This window comes from Cajanus cajan, chromosome 5 (genome assembly GCF_000230855.2).
Source record: "Cajanus cajan strain Asha chromosome 5, NIPB_CcT2T_4, whole genome shotgun sequence".
In the NCBI taxonomy this organism is placed as follows: Eukaryota; Viridiplantae; Streptophyta; class Magnoliopsida; order Fabales; family Fabaceae; genus Cajanus; species Cajanus cajan.
The window spans coordinates 67,905,818-67,933,050 of NC_138521.1; the positions used below are offsets into that span (position 1 = coordinate 67,905,818).

The 27,233-nt window shown below is 28.8% G+C and overlaps 3 protein-coding genes across 3 annotated transcripts; 1 reads left to right on the forward strand and 2 right to left on the reverse strand.

Annotated features, from left to right (window-relative positions):
• Positions 1-3,287: 3,287 nt before the first annotated feature.
• Positions 3,288-4,266, reverse strand: LOC109806800 (pectinesterase inhibitor 3). The gene has a single exon (XM_020369299.3). It carries the CDS (start codon positions 4,163-4,165, stop codon positions 3,584-3,586), a length of 582 nt encoding a protein of 193 aa, XP_020224888.1. The 5' UTR covers positions 4,166-4,266; the 3' UTR covers positions 3,288-3,583.
• Positions 4,267-11,203: 6,937 nt separating this feature from the next.
• Positions 11,204-11,989, forward strand: LOC109807366 (retrovirus-related Pol polyprotein from transposon RE1). The gene has a single exon (XM_020369884.2). It carries the CDS (start codon positions 11,204-11,206, stop codon positions 11,987-11,989), a length of 786 nt encoding a protein of 261 aa, XP_020225473.2.
• A 5,621-nt stretch (positions 11,990-17,610) lies between these two features.
• Positions 17,611-18,288, reverse strand: LOC109809639 (uncharacterized). The gene has a single exon (XM_020373004.3). The coding sequence runs from the start codon at positions 18,250-18,252 to the stop codon at positions 17,731-17,733; it is 522 nt and encodes a 173-aa protein (XP_020228593.1). The 5' UTR covers positions 18,253-18,288; the 3' UTR covers positions 17,611-17,730.
• Between the last annotated feature and the right edge of the window lie 8,945 nt (positions 18,289-27,233).

The window sequence follows — 27,233 nt, forward strand, 5'->3', positions numbered from 1 at the left end:
TAATCTCAACAATATATATATATGTATATATATATATATAAAAGATGAATTTGTTAGGGTTTTTGTGAGTAGAATGAGATAAAAATGGATCTTAGTAGGGGGAAGAACCCTCTTAGCATAAAAATTGCGAATTCTCTCTTTCCCTTGAATTTGTTACTCTTATCCCTCCTCCTTTTATGACTCAACAATTATTTTATTTTTTTTACTATGAATTTTTCTTTTTTATTTTTATATTATGAAATTAAGATTTTTTATATTTTAAAAAAAGAAAATTAACATAAGACATTGCAATATCTAACTTTTTTAGGGTTTAGGATTTATGCCTTCATTAACTTATTTTTTAAAAAAGAAAATATTGTTAAAATATTTGTTAGAATAATTTATATTTATAAATATCGTTAAAAATTATCATATATATATATATATATATATATATATATATATATTCTCTATATCTAAATACTTCTGTTTATATAAAAAAATTATATATCTAAATATTTTTTCAGTATCGAATATACTAATTTTTTTATATAAAAAATTATCTTATGTTTCTATATTTTCGTTTTTACATTTTTTTTTATAATAACTGAGGTATTTGATTCATTTGGATAGCAAAAATATATTCGATCTTGTATGATGGTGTGCTTCTAAAAATAATAATATAATTTTATTGATTTTGTCTATTATCCGTAATTATCCGTAATTATTTATATAACTATTTTTTAACATATATTTTTTTAGTAATTCAAATGGGAGATTCACAAGGAAATAATAAAGAAAAATGAAAAGAGAAAGAAAACTATGAAGCTTGGATTAAGGATGATTCCGATGAATTGTTACAATTGATAGTGGATGCTATAAAAAGAGGATAGAATATTATAGAGAATTATTATTATTATTTATCTAGACATTATTTTTTTTATTTATTATTTTTATCTTTGACTCTTTTTAAATTTGAATGTATAATTTTTTTTAAATCTTATCAAATGTCAAAACTCCACAAAATCCCACAGAATCCATTAAAATCCTAATTTAAAAGTCTTGCAGAATCCATTAAAATCCTGATTTTAAGTCTTGTAGAATCTTGCAAAATCTTAAAAGTCATGAAAATCCTGCAAAGTCTTTTAAAATCCGCAGGATTTTTTTTAACTAAAAAAGTCCTTTAAAATCCTAATCCAATACACCCCCCTAAGTAAGTATATTTTTTTCATTATTAAAAAATATTCTCTATCAAATATAAGAATAATCTTTTTCAAAAATTTGACAGATATCAAATAAATTATAATAAATTAAATATATATATATAAATATATATACTAAGATTTATTTCAATTAATAATTCATAATTTATGTTACAGTTAAATAAAAAGCAAAAATTAATATCTTCTTTGGATTAAAAGAAAGTAATCTACTGTGTGATAAGAAAGTTTTTTCCTTGTTACTTATTGTAATTATTAATTATACATAGTATAATTAGTATAAAAGTGATATCTTCTTTACTTTGTATTAATTTAGTTATTTATTAAATATTATAATTTTTTTATCAATTTATCAAATATTATATAAAATTAAGTTTGCTAATATTAGAAAATATTATATTATATTAATTAAAATGTATTTATTAAAATTAAAAAATATAATAAATATTTATTAATATATATTACCTTTTCATATCAATCCACTTAATACATGTGATTATAGTGAAATACACAAAAAAAAAATATTTAATGCTTTAATATAATCTACAAAGCAATGCGAAAAACTGTTGTATCGTAGGAATTTGGAAAAAGGGACACATCATTTGAATAAAATAAAATAAAAATGCTCATAGATTTTTTGGACTTACATGTAATATTGATAAATAAATGTTATTAAATGGCCTGATAAGTAAATAGATATACCCACTAACATATTAATAAATTATGATATAATGTGTACTAATTCTAAAAGAATGTAGGTTGAACTTTAGTTGATGTGAAGGTTTTGTTATAGGTAGTTTGTAAGTTTTTTATAAACTTATAGAACCTTGAAGTTTGCTTTGTTTCTAAGGAACTCTCGGAACCCAATTTTCCTAGACTTATCATACAGCCGCAAAAAAAAAAAAAAAAAAAAAAAAAAAAAAAAAAAAAACACTACAATCACTAAAAAAAACTGATATGTAGTGATATTCTTAATAGACACATGTTACTTGTTATTCAATTTTATTTTTACCTACATTATATATATATATATATATATATTGATATATATATTATTAAAAAAATGTAAATATGATTTAATGACAATATATATTGCTGAATCTACTTCAAAATATTAAAATTATGTATAGATATATGTTAAATATATATATACATATATATATATATATTATTTATAATAATTTTTTTATTTAATTGTATGTATTTTTTTATTTATATGTTTATCTCTTTAATCAGTATCGACCGGTGTCATATACATCATATTTCTTTTTGCATCAACCCACATTGGTAAAGAAGTCTTTATATAAGTTTTGTATGGATAGTTTTTTTATACACAGCCTCAAGAAAAAAACATGAAATGAGATTATTTATAAATTAAAATAAACTTTATTATATTAACTTATTTAATATCTCATTTTTTATTTGTATAAATTAATTTTAATTTATAAAAAAAATATTATTTCATTTTTCATGGACATATTTATGAAAAATTTATCCAAATATATACATAAGGTCAGTTTATACTTTACATAAGCATCTCCATAAGTACTTATAAATAATAAAAAAATAATAATAATTTTTTCATATGATAAAACCAATTTATACGTAAATTAAAAATAATATTTTTAAAAAATAATAGAACAAAACCTCTATTAATTAGATAATATCTATATCTATCTCTCTCTCTATATATATATAATGAGTTAACTTTAATTTATAAAAATACTTATTTAATTTTTCTTTTATATAAATACTTCTGAAAAAAATTATGGAAATATACACATTGTGATAAACACGAGTTATAACTTGGTGGGCTTCACATGGCAAGCCAGTCTAAATATTCTTCCATGACCAATTAGTCAAAACGTAGGACTATGAATACCAGTGTCATGTGCGACAATTATTAAGAGATCCATGCAAATCTCATTCATTGACAAGCTAGTCACATGACCGAACTTTCATAGATTTGCCAACAAAAAAACATAAATTAATTCCATATAACGTATATGCAGGAGTCCCTCTATATATATACTAGGCAAAGTCTTGAGTTAATCATATTTAGTTTATTTCCCGAAACACTCTTTAGAATAACTATTCATAAAGGAGAACGATTTTGAATACAAATTCTATTCACATAAACAGTAGTACAAAATAACTAAAGTTAGGTTTTATTAACTTTTCTGAGACACCATTACACATTCAGATTAAGCAAAAACAGAGGTAAGCCATGACATATTAGAAATACTAGTACGTAAACGTTGATTTAATTACACGTCACCGTCGTAGCAAAAACCAAAACCCAAAGCTTACACTGCAAACACTTCGTCGTCCCTATTTATAAAAGGTGAAAAAAAAAGGGGGTTGATCGAGATGGACGGAGAGGATCAGTTTCGGGAATTGGTGGTATGACCGAGGCGAGTGATGAGATACAGCGCGTTACTGGTGAGCATGGCCACGTCGGTGAGCCTACGCTTGAACTCCATCTTGAGGCTCTCGGGGGCGGAGCTGAAGCCGTCGAGGCAAGCGTCGCCGTTGGTGAGGGCGGCGCTGGTCCACGTCTGGGCGTTGCTCATCTGCCACTGGAAGGTCGGGGCGTGGAGGTGCTGCAACTCGTTCAACGTCCTGCTCAGCTGAGTGACCGAGTCAGAGACCTGGTTGACGCAGTCGCTGAGCGCAACTCGCTGCCTCTTCCCGAAGGTGCGTGACTTGAGCGTCCTGAGGTAGAGGGAGAGGCTGCGCGTGCGCCCCAGGGTCACCTTCACGCCGGCTTGTGCCAGCTCCAAGGGCTTCGCCGAGCTGTTGGAGAAGTTCGAGAGGGTTTCCACGCAGAGGCTGGGGTACCTGGCCTGCGCGCACCATGACCGGAGCGGGTCTCGCGCCGCCCTGGCCGCGGCGGCGCTTGGTGCACACAGCAACAAGAGAAAATAAGCGGAGAGTACTGTGATGGCGAGAGTGTTGGTTTGCATTGTATGAGAAAGAAAACAGAGGAAGGAGAGTGTAATTAGTTTGTGAGTTTTGGAAACTTTGGGTAAGCCAAGGTGGCTCCTTATATAGGCCAAATACCACTACGTACTCTCTATTCTCTAAGTCAATGCTAACGATTTCAAACCACCATGCATGTTGATTTTTTATTGGTTAATGGTTGCACTTGGATTACCATCACACTCTTTTTTTATACCAAACTGATCTTTAGACACCATGTAAGGAAAAAAAAAAAAAAAACACGTAAACAATACTCTTGAAAAAGTTCTTTTCTCTTTCTTCAAGTGTTCTACATGAAAACATTGAGGTAAGGAAATAATTAATCAGGAAAAAAAAAAAAAAAAGGAAAGGAAAACGGGTGTTACTATTGGCTGTCTCATGAAATTGGTGTCCAAAAATCAGAATCCTATTTTATACTATCAATTATTACTTATATAGATTATGGTATTTATACTTTTTTAAGTAGTTTTAATAAAAAATAATATTTAAATACTATTTTTTAAGACTAATTTTAAATAGCCAATGTAGTAAAACAAGATAAACATATAACCTTATTTATCAAAAGTCCTTAACACAAGTGCTTTAGATTTTAATCTCTATTTTAGACATGAAATCACATATAAAGATGTTACTTTACTTTTTTAAGATTAATTTGTTAAGAATAAATTATATCTCTTTATTATTTAAAAAAACTTATTTTTTAAATATTTAGTCATGATTTTATTAGTAACTAATCTTTATTGAGAATATTATTAATTGTCTTTAATTGAAATTTTCATTTTAATTAATAAAAATCTTAGACTTTCAATATCTTTCAGATTAGTAATTATATAAATAGTTTAGCTTTTATATATACATTATTACAGTAATTTTACACGGTAAATCAATTAAATATTATTTTTAATTTACCGATAGCAAAACATTTTCTTAAACAAAACGTATATTAATCTTCCTTTTTCTTTAATCAGTTGGGACATTTGTCGTACGTCAAGTTGTTAACGTAGGTCGGTGCCAATTTATCGTGAATATATTTTTTTAACAGCAGTTTTTCGTGAACTTCAAGATTACGGAAAATAAATTTTTTATTAACACGCTAATATTTTTTTATTTCTTACCTAATTGATAGGATCAAATCAAAAAAATAGTATCTTAAGATGCATTCTTTTTTAACTTATCATGTAAAAAAAAAAAAAAACGTGTATAACAAAGGAGAACGTATTGCCTTCATATTGTTATAAATAATAAATGTAATAGATAAAAAAAAATGATATTCATGACAAACCCACATTATAAGAATGTGAGTGTGAAAATGTACCCTCACTACAAAAATTACGTTATATCAATGTTTAATTAAAAGTTTGTCTTTATATATATATATATATATATATATATATATATATATATATATATTTTTTTTTTTATTTTTTTTTTTTTTGAAAAATAGATTAGTGTCAATAGTCTGAAACCGAGTTTTTTCTTACTCTATTGCAATAATTAGTGATATTTTTTCTAACCAAAAATGTCGCGACTTAAGAACAAAACATCTTTTTATCAATGATAAGCGATCAATGTCGAGGTTTTATATTAGATTCTTTTTATTTCCATAATTTCATATTGAGTTTAACCCAGTATCACAATCTGATAATAATGTTTAATAACTATCAAAATATAACATAAGAGTTATGTTATTAATAAGGGATATGACGAGAAAAAATTAATTATTAGACATTTCATATATGTATATATATATATAATAAATTTATGTTAATAATACAGTATTAAAAATTAGTTAACATTATATTATATATATATATATATATGAAATAATAAACACATAATTGACGCCTAAAAGATATACTGCATGTGTTTTTAATATTAGTTTATTGTGTATATAAATTAATATTTTCCATTGATTGTTGTATAAAAGTCTATCTTAACAAAAATACACATAAAGACGACACCTATGTACTTGTAAGTTATACCCGTCGGTTAAAAACTATCTTACAAAAAAAATATTAATTTGTCTACTCACAATAAATTTAGAAGTATTCTATTTGTGATAAAAAAAAAAGTTGCAAAACTCAAGAGGCATTTTCTTAAAGGGTCCAAGTTGCGTACTCCTATAGTTGGCATACGTGCAACTCACATTTAACTAGGTCATTTCCTCACAGGTGATTAAAGTATTTGACTTATTAAGAAATATGAAATGTTCAGACACCCTTCAACTTGCATTGCTTTTCCATAGTTGGCATACGTGTAACTAACATTCAATTATATAGATTAGTGTAATAAAGTATTACTTCCTCGGATGAGGCCTTTTGAAACAAACAAAACTTTAAAGAGTGTCACATCTACACTCCTATTATTTAAAAATGATTTTAAATCAATGTCCACAAAAAAATATATTTTTTTCGAAAATCCACGGAATGTAATTTCAAATGTTTATATAATACATTTACTATATTTTAGTTACTAAGATAAAAATAATTATCTTTTATTTTAAAGATATTAAACTTATTGAAAACTACTATTTAATGAAATTTGTAATAAAAATGAGAGAATTAATAATAAAAATATAAAATAATAATATTCGTTATTTAATTTAATAAAAAAAGATATCATTTGATTGTTTTTCATTGGACTTTTTGCGTAACAAGACAAAAGAAGGTCAACGATTTTTAAGTCTGACGAAATAAATGCAGTTACAGCGAGGAAGCCGCCAGTTCAGTGAGCTAGTGGAAGAAGGTTAACAGTGATTTTTATACATTAATTTAAAATTATCTCCTTAAATCCCTCACATATATCGTGAACATTGTTACATTGCACATTCCGCGCTCTCTTCCACTTGTTCATATGCAGAACCTTCGTTGTACGTGCAATTTAGGGGCTTCTTCAGTTATTACTTATTTATATGCTGAACTACTGACTCACCACTTGTTGTACAGATTTGTATGAAGAGTGCTTCAGAGCCACGCATGTTAAACTTTAGTCAACAGTCAACACCATTGTTAGACCAGAGTTATAGCTAGGCTATTGATATTCATATAATAATATTGATATTGAGTAACAAGTTTAATTATCATTGTTTAATCCAACTGTTCGTTCTTGCATTTGATGTTGAGGAACTTGAGGCAAACCAGAGTGCTGATGTAGCTTCTTGTGCAGGTCCAACGAGATACTCCAACAAAATAACAACTCTAAAAAAAAAAGTAATAATGCAGGGAAAATAAAATCCTTTACTTACAAGAATATGTGAGGAACACCAATAAAATAAAACAAAAGATAGATAATTTAAGCATATAAGGGATAAATATTTTTTAACGTGAAAGTCTTTAAAAAATGCATCAAATAATAATGCTTATAATTATGCAAAATAAAATTAAGTATAATTGCTTATAATTGAAAAATTGAAAAATTGAAAAATAAGAAGATGAAAAAACTCTAAAATAGAGTTGTTATTGCAAGACACCTTTCTCTCACTTTATACTTTTTTTTAACTATTCAATTGTTGAATATAAAAATATCATGTCGTACAAATTTATTGTCCAAAAATTCGTCTAATCTAATGGTAAACAAATCTTCAATTATAATTCAATAAATGTTGTCAGATAGATATGCGATCTGTAACTTTCTCTCTATATTTTAGAGTTGTTTTCTTAAACTAAGTTACTCCCTTTATCTTAATTTGATCCTACTTAATTAAGTGAGACATGATAAATTTATATATAATTTGAGTCTGTATTTTTCGGGTAAGAAAGGAGTCCAGGATCCAAAAAAAAGGTCATTAATATGATATTCGATAAGACATCAATTATAAACTATCGTATTGAGTTATACCGTGTGTAGGCTTAGATATGGGATAAAACTGGATAAAAGGAAAAAAGTTATACAAATATAAGATTGTTAAATCAGTTATCCATGTCAGTGTGTGTAGCAGCAGATTTTCTAACAACACAATCATATATACGAAAATCATAATGAATTAATTATTCAAATTATTAGGATAAGATTCATCTGTTTTGATATTGTTAATCTGATAACAAATAGTTTGTTAATTAATTTTACTGATAAGATTGATTTGTTAGAAATTGTTTTATTTGATTGTAATTCTGTTACGGTCATTCTATATAATGACTGTTTTCATAAATAATAAAGTTAAGCTGCAGATTCACAACAACTTTCATTATGGTATCAAGAGCTTGACGATCCTAAATTTTTTTTTCGTCATGTCTTCTACAACACATCCACTTCCTACCGTTAATCGCATTTTTGCTATGGTTACTCAAGAAGAATCACATAAAGTTATTGTTCGTTCTTTTGAGAACCCTGTAGACGCGTTAGGTTGTGCCACCACCACTAATATACCCACAAAACCTGTACTCATTGTGGATGTCCTAATCATGATGTTTCTCGCTGTTACAAACTCCATGGCTACCCCGATCGCCCTCCTGTTGGTCGCGGCCGTGGATGTGGTCGCACTTCGACAGGACACTCTGCTTCCGCTTCTGCTCATGCCACTCAATCTGGTGCATCTTCCGATGATAGTGGCCCCTCCAAACCTTTATCAATTACTGATTTTACTCCTGAAATGCTTCAACGGTTGATGTCAATCGCTGTTTCCTCCAAAATGCCCACTAAAAAATTATGTGGTACAGTATCTTCCAAACACTCTTGGCTTCTTGACAGTGGGGCTTCCCAACATATGACTGGGATTGTCTCTCTTCTCTCTAACATACGCACCATCCCTCCTTGTTCAATAGGCTTACCCAATATGGTGATCGTACTCTTGCAATTCAATGCGGGAATGTTAGGCTTACATCTCTGTTGCTACTTACCAATATTCTTTACGTGTCGTCTCTTACGTGCAACCTGATTTCTATCTCTCAAATGCTACGCTCCAATGACTGCATGGTTGTATTTAATAATTCTAATTGTTTTTAACAGGACCTACAAATGAGGAGGACGATTGGACAGGGTGTTGAGCATGAAGGGGTGTATGTACTTTGCCAATCAGTTTCTGTAAATGCGACTCATGGTTCCTCTTCTTTCAATTTGTGGCATCGACGCTTGGGACATCCTTCTCAACATTATTTGGATTTGCTGCCATTTGTTTCTAGTTCAAATAAAATTGTTTCTTCCGATGTGTGTTGTAGAGCCAAACAAACACGCTATTCATTCCCTATCAATAAAAAGCATAGTTTGCACTCTTTTGATTTAATCCATTGTGATTTATGGGGACCATATAGAACTGTTTCTACATCTGGTGCTTGTTACTTTCTAACTATTTTGGATGATTTCAGTCGTCATGTATGGGTCTATCTTTTACATGACAAGCATGAGGCATAATCTACTTTAATAAAATTTATTACAATGGTGCAAACTCAATTTAATTCCATGGTTAAAAGGGTTCAAACTGATAATGGGACTGAATTTGTTTCTACCCATCTGCGTTCTTTCTTTGAAAACCGTGGCATTATTCAACAATTATCATGTACATATACGCCACAACATAATGGTAGAGTCGAACGACGTCATCGTCATATTCTTAATGTGGCTCGTGCCTTGCGATTTGATGGACATCTTCCTATTGACTTGTGGGGTGAATGTATTCTCTCAGCTGCTCATTTGATTAACCAAACTCCCACTAAACTGTTCAATGAAAAATGTCCCTATGAAGTACTTCATGATACTCCACCCAGTTATGACCATATTAGGGTCCTTGGTTGTTTGTGTTATGCTACAGTTTTGCCTAAACCGTTTGATAAGTTTGTTGCACGCTCACAAAAATGTGTTTTTGTAGGCTACCCATCTAACAAAAAGGGTTGGAAGGTGTTTAATTTAGATACAAAGGAGATTTTTGTCTCTCGTGATGTTAAATTTTTTGAGGATGAATTTCCATTTGCATCACCTACCACGGACATTCCTCCAGCTCCCATACATCCTACTTCCACATCTATGATTTTGTATGAACCACATGATACTCGTACTTCCTCTTCAGATGTTGCACATTTACCTGATCTATAGTCTGTTGAAAGGGAGAGTTCTATTGATACTTCATCTCCATCTTCCATGCCTCTTCGACGTACAAGTAGATCTCATCGACCACCGGCACATCTTAAAGACTATTATTGTCGTAATGCTACTACACCCTCTTCTGCTAACACTCTATCTAGCGTTCCTTCAGGTATTCTTTATCCTATTGAGCACTTTGTTACTAATCATAATTTTTCCTCACAACACCAAAAATTCTTAGCGGCTGTTAGTAACACCATTGAGCCACATTCGTTTAAAGAAGCCATGAAGGATCCACTTTGGCAACAAGTTATGAAACTTGAAATTCAGGCTCTTGAGGATAACCACACTTGGGTTGTCACTTCTCTCCCTCCAGGAAAGAAAGCAATTCCTTGTAAGTAGATTTTTCGAATCAAGTATCATTCTGACGGCTCTATAGAAAGATACAAAGCTATATTAGTTATTGCAGGTAATAACCAAATTGAAGGAGAAGATTATATGAAACCTTTGCTCCTATTACAAAAATGGTGAGTGTACGCACTTTTCTTTCTGTAGCTGTTGCAAAAGGATGGGATATTTATCAATTGGATGTTCATAATGCTTTTCTCCACGGAGATCTTGAAGAATAAGTGTATATGCGTTTTCGTCTTGGTTTTTCTGTTGGTTTTCCTGGCTCTACATGCAAATTACAACGTTCCCTTTACGGTCTCAAGCAGTCACCGCGAAATTGGTTTGCTAAACTTCGTGACTCTCTTCTTAATTTCGGATTTCAACAATCCAAAGCTGATTACACGTTGTTCACCTTCACAAGAGATCAGGATTTCGTTGCGGTTCTTATATATGTTGATGATATCCTTTTGGCCGGAAACAACAAATCTGCTTGTGATTAAGTTAAGATTCATCTTAGCTCTTGTTTCAAAATCAAGGATCTTGGCAAACTTAAATATTTTCTCGGTATTGAATTTGCTCGTAGCTCCTCTGGTATATTTCTGAGTCAACGCAAATTTGCTATGGATATCTTGCATGAATGCGGATTACTTGGGTGTAAACCATATGATTTTCCCATGGATCAGAATCATAAATTGGCCCTTGCAGATGGTCCAACTTACGATGATCCCACACGTTATCGACGTCTTGTAGGTCGCCTTCTTTATCTTACCATTACTCGACCTGAGTTGAGTTATGTTGTACATACACTTTCTCAATTTCTTCAACATCCGCTCCAAGAATATTATGATGCAGTGTTGCGAGTCCTGCGTTATATCAAGGGTAATCCAGGTCAAGGACTACTTATCCGTTCCACTTGTGATCTTCATCTTCGTGCATATTGCGATTCTGATTGGGCAAGTTGTCCTATTACTCAACGATCCATCACTGGTTACTTTATCACACTCGGTCAATCCCCTATTTCATGGAAATCTAAGAAGCAACACATCATTTCTCGTTCCTCTGCTGAAGCCGAATATCGTTCCATGGCAGCTGCCACTTTTGAACTACTATGGATCAAAGCTTTTCTGCAAGATCTTGGTGTCTCTCATTCCATGCCAATGACACTATATTGTGATAGTCAATCTGCTATTCATATTGCTTCTAATCCAGTTTTTCATGAAAGGACAAAACACATTGAACTCGACTGTCATTTTGTTCGAGAACATGTGATGTCCAAAACTATTTCCACACAACACATTCGGACTGTTTCCCAACCTGCAGATATTCTAACTAAAGCTCTCGGTAGAAAGCAGTTTCAATTTTTATTGTCCAAGTTGGGCATTTCCTCCCTCCATGTTCTAACTTGAAGGGGAGTATTAGGATAAGATTCATCTATTTTGATATTGTTAATCTGATAACAAATAGTTTGTTAATTAATTTTACTGATAATATTGATTTGTTAGAATTTGTTTTATTTGATTGTAATTCTGTTACGGTCGTTTTATATAATAACTGTTTTCATAAATAATAAAATTAAGCTGCGGATTTACAGCAACTTCCATTACAAATGTTAAAGCTAAAGCCATAATAGAAAATATTTTTTATCTTCTACAAAGCGCATGATAGTTATATATCGCATCAATACAGAGGATAACATAATCATGATGAGTCATGAGTGCACCAATTCACACAATGTACTAAATTTAAACATAACCATCAAAACTCCTACTCCTAAAAGTGAGCCTATAATTACCAAAAACAGAAGAACGGTAGACTTGTATAAATTAACCAGTGGATCGGGGAAATAAGAGATTGATATCCATTTCAATTAGTTTCAACATACCCTTAAAGCTTTTGATACTTAAAATTGTTTGATCATTTTCTCAGTGATTCGTACTGAACTGAATTCAATTGTTTGAGGATTTTCTTGTGGCCTTCATATTCAACAATCCATGGCCATGAAATTAAATTGTTTTCTCTTGTTCCATTGTATCCATCAAACATGTCGAGGATCAAGGTAACGAACCTTTTCATATTAATTTAGCATAAAGAATAAAAAATATAAAGATAAAGATTAAAAATTTCCAACAACGTACAACAACAAATTAAATCAATAATATATTCATGACAGTTAACGATGAGAAATGACAGAGACGGTAGTGAGACAACAATGAAACTATAAGGATGTAATACAAATGACGATGATAACGGCCGTGATGCAATAACATGAGATTATGAAGAGAAAATTGTTGGTAACAAAGATAAAATTATATGTAAACGTATGAAGAATTGAGATTCAACATCGACAAATAAGATAATCATATTAATATATATAAATGAAAAAAAAAATTCACTTCACAAGTTATAATTATATTAAGACAAGTTGAAAGGTTATCTTTGAAATAAATAAATAAAAACTTTTTGCATAAACAATGAATATAGTTTCGCAGTGGTTTTTTTATTTTTATTTTTTATTTTTTTATTTTAAAGAGTACGTAAACAGTTCATGCAATTACACTTTAATTCAATAACAAATTCAACTCATTTTTAAAACTTTTTTATATTTTATTTTCCTCGTTTTTAAATATATTACTTATTTTTTAAAATTTCGTTTTAAAAACAATTGTCTTAACATCTTATAAAAAAGCTAAAATAGGTTGAGTTAAGGATAACAAAAAATAACTTGTACTTGCAAAATACTAATTAAAAATCTGTCACAAATTGAAAATGGTTATTAGTTTAATGAATATTTGCAAGCAAAACGAATAATTTTGTCCACACGCATATAAATAACAGGCGAATATGAATAATAAAGTACTTTTTATAGGTACTCGCTATTTGAAATTATTTAAATCTCCTTAAGTATATACAAAATATATAAGTTGCTTTAAATTTTTTTAGTATAAATATTTATTTCAAAATTATTTAATTTTAGTATATACATGTTTTACAAATATTTATTTTAGTTCAATTTTTTTTTTATTTTGAATTTTTAAAAAAAAATCATTTTAACAAATATCTATAAATATTTGAGAGTAGGGTTGCAAATATATGGATAGGAAATGGATACAACGTCAATTTTCATCGGGGCTAATACAAAGTCAATTTTCATAATCCCGACTTAATGAAAATTTTCTTCTGATAAAAGAAAAAAAAAATACACTATATTTATTACAGTTGAAAATATAAAGAAAAACCAAAAGAGCAGGAAAAGATAGTAAAATTATTCTCTCTTTTGTTGATTTTTTAATAAGTGGAGACAAAAAATTAATAAATAAGTAAGAACACATGTTTAATTATATTCTTTCTAAAACGAAAAGAAAATGAGAGAAAGACGATTTTTCAAACAAATATTAAAATATCCTTATTTTTATATGTATCCTTATTGATATTTATATCATTTCATATATCCTTAATTAATTAAGTTTTCTTATTTACCAAATAAGGTGTAAAATTAGCTCACTTTCTATATTCTTTTATTTTTTCCCATAGTTAATTTTCTTTCACTTTAATCTCAAGATATCATATAGATAAAATAATGTTAAAGAAGAAATTAGCCGATACCATATTGTTATCCGTGCATGGTTCAAAATGGCAGTAATTAAATATAAGCATTCACTGGTCCCCTTTATCATGCATACTTTTGTTGCAGAGACAGCGCCACATAAACACGCAGAATATAAAATAAAACATTAAGAATAATGTTGTGGACTGTGGTGAGAATAAGAGGCGGAGATTCTTCATACATTTCATTCAATGTTGAGCCACTCATTCCATATGAGAGTTGTGGCCATCACCGCCTAAAACCAAAAATATGTCTTACATTATATCATTTGTCTCATTAATTTGCTGAACACAGTATGGTTTTGTGTGTTTCTCCACGTCAAAACTATAGAAATGACGACATAAGTGCATCCCTAGCTAAGTATTTGTCATTAGTTTGGTTGGTAATGGTGTCGTATGTGGGATTTGTCATTGGTTGTTATAACTCCCCTGGATTTGTCTTTTTTTTGTTCTTAAAGTTTTCATTTTTTTTACGGTATTTATTAACTTGTTAACGATTTCATGGGCAGGTGAGAGAGGCGGCCACCATAACCATTATTTAAAGTCACTTAAATATTAATCAAAGACAGATAATGATATATGTATCTATTTTTATATATCGTATAGTAGTAAGTCCATCTGTATAGTAGTAAGTATATCTGTATACGTGTATGTGTATTATATACAGACATGGCATATCGGGTGAAGACTATTTGTTATTTTTTCTATAAAAAAAACTATAATAAATAAAAAGTTATACATTCGAGTCTTATCAAATAAACGTTTCATTTTTGAAGAAAACATGCAAAAAAACAAAATAAAATTTTTACAATATTTTTTTATAAATTTTTATTATAAATTTTTTTATGATCATTAAAATTGTAGCAAAATTTATAAAAATTTATTATAAATTATTTTTTATTAAAAAATTTGTAAATTATTTTTTAAAAATAAATTCATAATTTCTTTTTGTGAAATTATTATTATAAGAAAATTTGTAAAAAGATTTTGCGAATATTTTTTATAGAAAAATGACACTTTTTCTAATAGTGAATGTTAAAAAAATATATTTTATTAAAAATAATAAGTTATATTTCCTAATAGAAATTAATTATTAATGACTTCATATCAATGCTATAGAGTATGTTTAAACATTAGTTTAAAATCACACATTAAAAAAAACACATTATGTTATAAAAAAAAGACAAAAACTCCATTTAACTCCATTTGAGTCAATTGGTTATTACTAGACACACACATAGTTACCAAAAATAGTATATCATACAATTTTAAACAAGGGTGGATACTACATTTTTTTTTTTCAATCCACTAATTTAAAGATTCAATCTAATCAAAATTAGAAAAACAATATTGGATCAGACTATCAGAGTTTGAATTTGAAAATTGAAAATCAAATCAGTTCGGTTCGAACTTCAATTTTTTTCTTCTTCTAAACATATTGAACCAAAGTTATCCATTCATCAATTATATTAATATTTTGTTTCATATTATTAATTTATTATATTTATTTTGTTATTAAATTTGGGCTATTATTATTATTATTATTATTTTTAAAGTGACCCGTTAAATCTATTTTTTTTTATAGATCGGCTAGTCATTAATCATAAAAATGAAACTCATTCACTCATTAAGATTTAGGTTTGTTATTGCTGAGCTTGCATATTTTAATACAAGCAAATTCCGATTTTCTGGTGTTGAGCTTGCATATTTGAGCTTGGCTGATTTGGATTTTTTTTGTGTGGAACTTGCAAATTTGAGCATGATGGATTTAGATTTTCTGTTGGACATTTGTTGAGATTTTGTTGTTGGATATATTTAAATTTTAATTTAATGATATTTATTTTTTAAGTTTGTATTTTTTTATTGTTTTAAGAAGTGCTTAATATTTTATAATGGTTATAAACAAGTTTATAATATTATTATTTTATCATTTGATGACAATATATTTTACATGTTGTATATATTTAATGTGATTTTATTATTTATTTATTTTTTATTTTTTATTTATGAATAAATATAATAAATTGATCTAATCTAAATTAAATATGATTAAATTAAATTAATTTTTATTTGAAATTAAAAATAAAAAAATCAATCTAATTCTTTCTAATTAAAATTGATGAGATAAAAATATGCTTTCATCCCTTCCTTGTCTACCCCTAATTCTAAATACACAGGCCAGAGCAATTGAGCAAATAAATATTCGAACAGTTTCGTACAGGGTCACAATCAACACACTGCTACATATGTCACGAGTGAAGCATGTGAACCCTGATTTTCAGATTTTGTTTGTGTCTGTACTTTTCAGTATCACTGTATTAATTAAGATAAAAAAATCTGAAACAGTTAAGTGTAATTATTATATGTTGGCATATTCTCAAATGATGGAGAATATTACTACTCAATTTGTTGCCACAACCAGTGTTGTGGAATCAATCCTAATATTACCAGCAACAAATTAACTTCAGTTAACATTTTAGTTATGATATTTGGCGGCATCGACAGATTAATCAAGCCATTATTGAGTTGTCAGTAGATGAGAAATACGATATTTTTAAGGATACTATCACCCTAGCATGTTGACAGATAATTTTATTTTTTGAGAGCAAAGAGAAGAGTTTAATATTTAAATTTGCGTGTAAAAAAAATTATTTATTAAGAAATAAAACAATTTTAAAAATGAATCATAAAATTTTTGTTAAAAAATATTTTTATTACTGTAAGAACTACAAGTATTTTTTTAATTAAATATAATCCTGTTTGAATTGAACTAAAATCATAGAGTACAAAACTCTCTAAATTTTAACATTTAAATCTATTGAAAACATGAAAACTATTATAAATGCTAACTCATTTAGTTGATTTGGGAATTAAATTAACATAATTGATTATGAAATATCAATAATTAATTATAAAGTTTTAATAATATTAACCAATAATCTTAAGTTTTAATAATTATACCACGTTTTATTTTACATACTGGTAAATTTTACATCAACATATGTTTTTCCTTTCTTTTTATTTTCAAGCAATTAAATATAATTTTTTTAATCTTTTGATCCAAATAATTGAAAAGTTTATTTATTTTCTGTCTTACTATCTTCTTTCGTTCAGTCTCACTTGTATCTTGTTGGATTCTTTTCTTTTCCGCATCGAAACGAAGGGTTAGCAGCATGCACGCAGATCCACTTGACAGTGCAATTGGAACGTATGGCCACCAAACATGAAATGATAAACAACTAAAGAGCCTTTCCAGTTAATATACATCAGCACGCAGTAAACAACGTTTTTTCGTGTTCCCTTTAATTAACGTAGGTCAATTGCCCATTAATATTTCAGATAACCAACAGTCTTAATTAAGACCATGTTAAATTTGCTTACTTTTGGATGTGCATATCATCAGAAATTTCTGGATCAAAGCCGCTGAAATAAACAAGCATTAATTAACCCTTGTGCACGATCATGATTATTATGATGATGATTAGGCACAAGTAGTAGCATATATATATACATTGATTCTGCATAAAAGGTGGCTACTATGTATCTAATTTAAGAATATTGTATTGGTAAGATGAGTATTATTAGCATATAGAAAAACACAGGTTGAACTATCCCTGGTGGTGAAGGCAGAAGGCATCCATAACTTGACAACGCTACCGTTAAGCGCCGTCAAATCCTGACACGTGTACCAACCCTTCTCGTTCTCTCCTCGTCTCATCCTCAAGGAGCTTTCCCAGCTCTCCCACCACTCCCCTCTCCCGTCAATCTCCTCCGTTACCGTTACCTCGCTCTCGCATTCCCTCTCGATCTCATCATCCTCGAAGTACAAGGTAAACTTCCCCTTGGTGGGCCCGTCAACGGGCACAGATGGAGCAGGCCCAGTTACGGCAACGGGGCCCGCTTCGTGGGGAATCGGGGCATGGGGTGGTGGGAGCAATTCGGGGTTGGGGGTTTGGGTCCTCCAGAAACTGAGGGCGAGCCAGGTCCAGAAGTTGTTGAGGAGGCTGAGGAAACCGAAGCTCAAGTAGTTGAAGGCTTGGGCTTCCAGAGGAGAAACAGTTTTCATGATGTTGGTGAAGTTGAATTGAATATGAGAGAGATCAATGTAATATTTATACGGCGGAGGAAGCTATGGTTGGAGAATGGGATCTCACGCAAGATGCTCCGAATCCACTCCTCAGATGCCTCATCAACTAATAACTATGCATTACACATTCCCAAAATTAATAAATAATAATTACACTACCACACTCACGTCACGTCTCTTTATAAGCCACCAATTTTGTTTAATTTGCTTAATTAATGAATTTTACTATTCTTCACTAAAGTAAAATTTTATGATAATAAAAAATATCACTCATATCGTCAGAAATATAACTTGAACTAAATTATGTAACATGTCAATTTACATTGACTAGTATATTTAGTTTAATTTTCAAGTTGGTTTCTTGATTTTTAAATTTCAAAATGTTTTCATAATTATTGTTTGTTAGAATAGTGGATTAAGCCTAACTCAACCCTACAAAACCGGCTTGTAAGGTGAGGGTTGTTTTTCACTTATATATTATTCAATTGCCTAATCTCTAGTCGATGTGGGACTTGAGTTTTTCCCAATACACCCCTCACGTCCAGCACTATTGGGCTTGGTACGTGGATAAATGGTGGGTGGCCCTTTTTAATGATCTAGGATTGGCGGGACTTGGGTTTTTCCCAATACACCCCTCATGCCTATGAGGCATGCATCAATGGTGGGTGGCCCATTTTTAAAGTGGATCTAAATAGCTCTGATACCATGTTAGAATAGTGGATTAACCACTATTCTAACATTGTTTTTCATTTTTTTTTAACGTAAGGCGTTTATTTTATAATCTGAATTTGAAGTGAAACAATTTTATTTATTTCATGTTTGACATGAGATTTTTTTTTTTAAAAGAGAGTTTCACATTAGAAGTGGTGTTTAGAAACACAACTTACTCAATTATTTTTATAATTTTTTAAAAGAAAATTATCCCCGAGATCGAAGAGAGCATATAAAGTCTCACCTGCACGAGACTATCATTTTCCTACTATTATTTATGCGATATGGATACCAATTTTGATTTTATTTAAGGATTAGGTAGACACATAATTGTCTTGTGTAACTTGTTGAATGATTGAGGGCAAATTATATTCTCGTGGTTCATGGAATGTATTATTATCTGAATATTTTTTTAACTTAATCTTTTAGCAATAAAATAATTTTAAAAATATAAATATACAAAAGGAATTGTATTAATAAATGAGAGAAATCTAAATAGAAATTGTCTTTCTTTAAATTTTTTATTTGTAGTCTCTGTTTTCGCAAACAAGAGATATACAAATATATTTTATTTTTGAAAAAATAAAACTACACTTGCCATATATATATATATATATACTATTTATTCATTTAAAAGATTATAATTATTATTTTAATAATTAATTATAATTCTAAGGAATAATTTATTCCTCCTACGCTAGTTCTTCTGTAACAAAATTTGTGTTTCTTTTAAGGGTGATATATCTTCTAGATTTAGGAGAGCTCTCTCTATTTACTCATTATGAAGCAACTTTTCATTACTAACTCAATTTTTATTTAAAATAATTTTTTGTTTATATAAGTGCTGAAAATATTTAAAAGATTTATTGTTCAATTTTAGTTTGTGCTTTCCTATACGTTATTAGTGATTAAATTTTTAGTTTGGGCTTTATTTGGAATTTTTGAACATGAAGAAGGGACGGGATCCAGTAGACGCTGAAATTTTTTTCTTATAAAGATAAAGCCCGTAGGTAGTCAATGAGATTGAATCACACATACAATTGTTGGGCTCGGTGTATTCACATCGATTGTGGATCAGCAAGATGGGCTTTAAAACAACCAGGTCAGTTGATTTCTGTCCAGGGAGAAGGTAAGAAGATGGCAAGTGTTACACCTTACTTAATTAGTACATGGACTCACTCCAAACAACAAAAGAAAAGGTAGCAATACCATAGGCTTAATAATAAATGGGTTTAATAAGCTATTGGATCATGAATAAAAGTTCTCCTCCTAAAATTAAATGGGCTCATAATTTCAATGTTAAGGAAAATAAGATTACACTAAATGCCCACAATTTATTTTATTAGAGTTTTTATTAAACATTTTAAATTCAATTATTTTTCATCTCATTCATTAAAGTTTCCAAATATTAAGACAAACTTATATTATTATTAAATATATTAATTAAAAATAATAAATATGGAGAAATCTAATTATATCGGTATATCTTGTACTTGCTACTAATTACCAAAAAAAAGTTATATTTATAGTGACATCGCAATGGTTTCATACACAATGTGATTCTTCGTCAATTCAGTCTTCAAATTATAATTACATATTATCTTGATTAATTATGTTAAATTTTGTCAAATGGAATAACAAGATAACAACTTAATGCTTCGTATTTTAAAATATATTAGGTTAATTTTGGTTTAAAAAATATCTATTTGATTTAACTAATTTTGGAGTTGTTTTCTACACCTTTGTCTCCAATTTGTCCGGGGACCTCCAGTTATGTGTGAACCTTCTTTTTATTTTTATTTTTAAGTGTATTAGTATCCATCTTAACCACTCTTCTTATTAGGTCATAGACAAAATGTTTTTGTCATAATATATCAAATTTAGCTCAAGGAACTACGGTTTTCAAAACATAATGTTTGACTTAACCAATGTCAATGGGCCATACGGAGGAAAGTTAGGGTTAGGTTGTTAACTTAAATTTCTTATAAGACACACTTTCTTTGTCCAACTTAGTTTGTGTGGATTAGATTAAATTGATCTATTTTTATTTTTGTTTGATTTTTTAAAAATATTTAAAAGGACAAAACACAAGAATAAATAGACATGATAATTTATGGATCCAAAATGACTTGATAAGTTGGAGCAAGTTGAATTGATTTTATTGGAGTTTCACACTTGAGAGTTTGAGTTAGTTATAAATTCCTTTTGACTAGTTTATAAGAAATTATATCTAACTATTGTACGTAGAATCAATCTTCTCTGACAATTACATAAACTTGTGACTTTAACCATTACCAAATAGTGATTAAAGTGTTGTGATATAATCAAAATCTCATATCGCTAAAACAAGAAGAAAAATAAGGATTTATGAAAGCACATACATATTCTTTGTTAGTTAAGAGACATTTTGAGTGATGACAAAAAGTAAAATTGCGAGGATTTTAATCTTAAAGAAACCATAACAATGGTATTAGAATCATTGGTTGGATTCAGTAATAACCAATAACTCATACAAATTACAACATTGATACAAATGTCGCATGTTAGATTTTGTGGTAAAAAAAAAACTCACAATTATAACAAAAAATGATATAATGATATATCAAGACAAATTTCACTACATGAAAAGCTATCACTAATACAAAATATGTTTTTTACGTCACTGTATTCTCGTTGGAAAACGAAAAATTCAACGTAAAAAAAATACGGTGACATTTTTGAAATTATATCCAAGTTTTTTACGTTGGACACCACGATGTCCGACGTAAAAACCTTATTATATCCCTTTCCCCTGATTCATTTTTTCACGCGCGCAAGGGTTTTCTATGTGCAAAAAGTTTAGGAGACTATTCCGACTAAAAGTTTGTACGCAACCTAGGTGTTTCCGGTCACGGTGAATGGCGGGGGACGGTGTCGGCGACATCCATTTGTCATTGCAGATCGCTTTATCCGATTGGATTGAAGCTTTTGGTGCGCGTCTTACTTAGGTTAGCGCTTAAGGCTACTCGAAGCTTTTGGGATTTAAGGTTAGTGCAAATACATTTTTTTACATTGTTTTGGTGGCGGCGATTGGATTGGATTGGAGGATACATTGTTAGGGTTTTCCTCTAGCGATTTCTGGCAATGGTGGTATGAGACCTTTGGATGTTTTTCGGTCACGGTGAGCGGCGATGACAACGACGACGAAACCCATTTTTGATTATGAACCTATCTCTCCAATTGGATTGAAACATTTGGGTAATTTCTAGACGTGTTCACGGATTGAGATTACTTTTTTGTTTGTCTGTCAACCATTTTATGTCGGACGTGGAGGATGTCCGACATAATTTTACGTCGGTTAAAACACCCGACGTAAATTTACGTCTCCCGCATTGACGTCAGACTTTTTTTCGACGTAAAAAGTCTAAAATAACAAACGTAAAATGTCTCTTTTGTACTAGTGTATGTCCCTTATTATAAGAGATGATTGTTAGAATAAAAACAAAGAACAACATCGTTAGAAAAAAAGTGAAATAAAGGTTTATAAGAATCCATATATATTCTCGATTGATTAAGAGGTCCTTCGAGTGATAACAAAAATAAAATTATGAAAAAAATTAATTTAAAATAGACAGTATCTTACCATTATAGAATTATGTTTGCAAATACCCCAATAAAATTAACAAAATATAACCCTTCTATTAATATAAATATATTTCCTAAAAAAATAAATACTATAACATAACCTTGACATAAAAGTCATTCATGCTAATCTAAGCCTCCGTACGTATTTCCTTTAACTTTTCTTTAATTACATTGTATCAAATTATTTTCCCTAGTAACTTAATCACAAATGAGTCTTACTATGGGATGCGTAACTCCTATAAAACATAGGGTAAAATTGAAGTTCAATACCATATGAACTTTTGGATTGTTATCTAGTTACAGTTAAAGTTTTGCCTTTGTAACATACATATATAACTAATGCAAATCTTGATAATATACACTTATGCATGTTATTAAGGTAAAAATCTAACTCTGATTAAAAAATAACATCAATTATGATGATATTATTACTATACTTAAGTCTTGCCTTAAAACACGTTTGTTTATATATTTCTTAAGTTCTATATTATAAATAACAAAAAATGTACATTTTTTTAAATATAAGAGAATTTAATCTATTTTTACTTAATTTAATTTATTATCTTTAAAATATCTTTTCTTTAATATATGATATTTTTAATTACATTATTTTAAAAATATTTATAAAAAGGATTTAAAAAAAAAAGATATTAGTAAATTAATTTTCTTAATACATGTGAAATATATATATATATATATATATATATATATATATATATATATATATATATTACTTATAATTAAAAACAGTGAAAGTACATTTTTGGTAAAAGGCCATTAGCACATGAACAAGTTCTGAGATCAAATCTATTTTTTTACCTCCTGGAATTGGATTTTGGAAAGAGATGTTCTCCTACTTAAGTGGAAGTAAAAATCCTCATCGTTATTCACTTATTCGATGGTTTTCCTATCAGTGATTCAGTCATCTTTGTCATAGCATTAGCATATATAGAAAACTAATAAGCCTTCCATATTAGTGTAGTAGTACTACATAAATATATATATATATATATATATATATATATATATATATATATCTTTAAAAATTGGACTGTTTCATAATCATCAAATTAGTCCTCATGGTTATACGATCTGAATTATGTTCATTTGGAATTAAATATGATGGTCTTTTTTATTTTATTTTTATTTATTTTATCAGTGTGAATAATAAATCAAGATTATATAACATGTTTTAATTGTTTAACATATTATTCAAATATATTTGAATTATTCGAGTTCAAAAATGAAAGTAGCTGACTCGTGCAAGTTAATCAGATCATTTTGGTCAGTGGGCTTTTTGAGTTTTGACTTTTATCGCAAGACGCATAGTAATTTTTCCACCCAATTTCCAAATTTCCAGGAAGATTAAATGAAAACGAAATTAACGTAGAAGTCAAAGAAAATTAAAAACAAATGAACAATACTAATAATATGTATATTTAAGGATATTGTTAATCAGAGTTGTAAGGATATTCATAAAAAAATTAATAAATAATTATTATATATACACTATCTGTATAATTTTTTTAATATTATTAATCGATAAAAAAATATGGTAGGTATGATTTGTAAGATAATTATTAAAAATCACACTAAAAATATAGTATTATTAGTCTATTAGAAATGATAATATATATATATTTTTTATGTATGTATGTATAATGGTATATACTTTATAATATAAAAAATTCTATTGAGATATGTTAACTTTCTCTGTCACTTGAAAAATAATTGGATCAAGAAAAGGGAAACGTGAAGGGAAAGTAGGTATACACTGTTCTAATCAAGACCGATCCATATTGTTTAGTTTCCTTCCAACTTCCTTAGTCTCCACACTAGAACATTCAAAATACATGTTATATCGTATGTTTGTCGATTCAACCATTCCATCCTTCTCTAACCGAATAAATATTATTTTCTCACTAATTTTTATATAATATGTAATTAAATATTATTAATTTATTTTATAAGTTAAAAAAATTAAATACATCTCATATAATAATTGATTGTAACCGTAAATACTTGTTAACAATGAACTATTTGATAAATTTTCTTTAACTAAGAGTTTCTGTCGAAATGCGAGGCTTCTATTATTCCGTCCATAATTATCATTGTTTCGGGCAATTCAATTTGTGTTGTGCTCTAGCAAATATCTTGGGTATCTAAAAAGTTTTTATTTATTTTTAATTAGAAAGCAAAATATATTTATCATATTTTAACATAATAAATATTTTTTGATAAAATTTGCTGCTTTAAATGCTTAAAATTAATCTTAAGAAATAAAAATAACATTTTTTTAGTTTTATAGTCGAGATAAAGATTACTACACTTTTAAGAATAAACTATATATCTTATATGAGTGGAAGAGAGTATACGAAAATAAACAAATTATATTAAAAAATTTCTTATACCAATTCAAAAACAAATTTAACAAAAAAATCCAATCTTTTACTCCACTGTTTTTTATTTGATATATAACTTAACAAAAAATCCATTTCTCTTCCACTTCATTCATTTTTTTTTATGAATCAAAATTAAAATAGTGTCACAGGAGTTTGAATATAAAATTTTGTGTATATTACTCAAATCCATCTATCACTAAACCGATTCTATAATTCTATTTCATTCAATTTGAAAAAGAATGAAATATTTTCTTATAAATTGATATTGCTGTATATTCCTCTTCTTTTATATTTGTCTTGACATAAAGAAAATTTGTGACTTTTAATATGTGATACCATATACATTAGACTTAATTGTGTTTATGTTCTTTTTATTTATAAAATGGATCAGGGTGTCTCTAGTTTTAATTGCCCAAATCAAGTTTCTTTACTTTTAAAATTAACAAAATTTAATCCAACCCTTAATTTATAGTAAAAATTTCTAACATTGTTGAGTGACAATAATTTTATTGAAGTAAAAATTTGCTAACATAACCTATTAGAAATGACGTGGCACTATCGTATTGGCTTAACACTTAGAAAACAAGGTTTGAAAATTGAAAAGAAAAGGAAGTGTATAATATAGGATTTAAACTCACTATATATCTCGACCTTTAACACCAATTGCACAAAACTCTACCTAGGACACTAATTAATTTTCTATATGCTTGAAAAATATGACCTTCAATGAAAATACTTACAAATTGACTCATTATTTTTTTCTCTCTCTAAATATGAGAATGTGCTTCACAATTTGCTTGTCCTCTCTCCATTGATTCTCTTCCTCTTTTTACAGAGGAGATTTACACCTAGAGTAATTGGTGTCTGATCTTTTTCACCGTCCTTTGCATTATTTTTCCATTCCCGTACAACTTCTTTCCTATTTTCACATTGGCATTCGCGGGTAAATTTCATGCACAGTTTCTTTCATCCACATTAATTTACATTGGGTGGTAAATTTCCATGCCATTGAATTTAGCTGGATCCACACCACACTTGCTTGCCTCTGTATGCTTGTTTAGTTACGAGTCTTGTGGTGTGATGAATATTAGAAAAAAAAAAAAGAAAAAAAAGAGAGTCTTGTGGTGCTTTGAAATTAACTGATATATATTAGACTTTTACGTTAACGTCGAATTAAAAGATATTGTCAACAAAAAAATAACACGCACGGTCCAATTGCTAATAATAATCAATTAGTCAAATTGTAGTGCGGATTTTGTTTATTTTAAAAAAAATCTCGATTCGTCTTGACATTATCATCAGAAAATGGAATAAGCTAAGATATTAAAAACTATAGTAATATTAATACGGGGAAAAACATATATTCAATAATGTTCCCACATATGTAAAAAGAAAAACAGTATGATCCAAAAATAATGAAAGGCAGGGAATATCGGTGACATGCAGAAATCGGAATCATATGGATTATAGGAAAAACTTAATTAATTATCGTTCACATATAAAAAAAAAAATACAATATGATCCATAAATAATTAATGAAAGACAGGGAATATGTAAGAATGATATATGGATAATAGCAAGAGCCGTTTCCAATTTAATTTCCATGTATGAATGAAGCAAAAAGTGTGAACAATTACTAGCTAAATTTCCAAGAGCCTTGTTCCTCCCAAGCTTCCTTCTTAGGTTCCTTGTTATTTCCCACCCAGCCTCCATGAGTTTTCCAAAAATAATGTCAAATCCAAAGCCACCTAGCCATGCTTGAATGTGAGAGATGCATGCATATCATATACTTTAATTCCTATCCACCTTTCTAGATCCTCCCTCTTTCGAGAAAGAGTCCAGATGTGACACAAATTAAATATCATCATCATATTCTATTTATCATACTTTATACACTGCAAGTCCTTCAACAAACAATTATATATGTATAATCAATTTATTGACTTTTATAAAATTTATTTTAAAATACTATGATTTGTGATTTGTATAAAATAATTGTACATTATGCTGCATAGCTATTAAATTCTTTATTTTTCTTATGATTTTGATCATCTTATTTATCATCAGGATAAAAATAGGAAATTTAACGTGTAAAATTGTTGGTATGTGCGTATACTTATAATAGTGTTGTTTAGTACCAATAAACGCAGGCAAACACTGCTTTTTGGTTTGACTGCATCGGCTATAAATGAATTATTTCGTAGCTATAGAAGTCCTAAACTT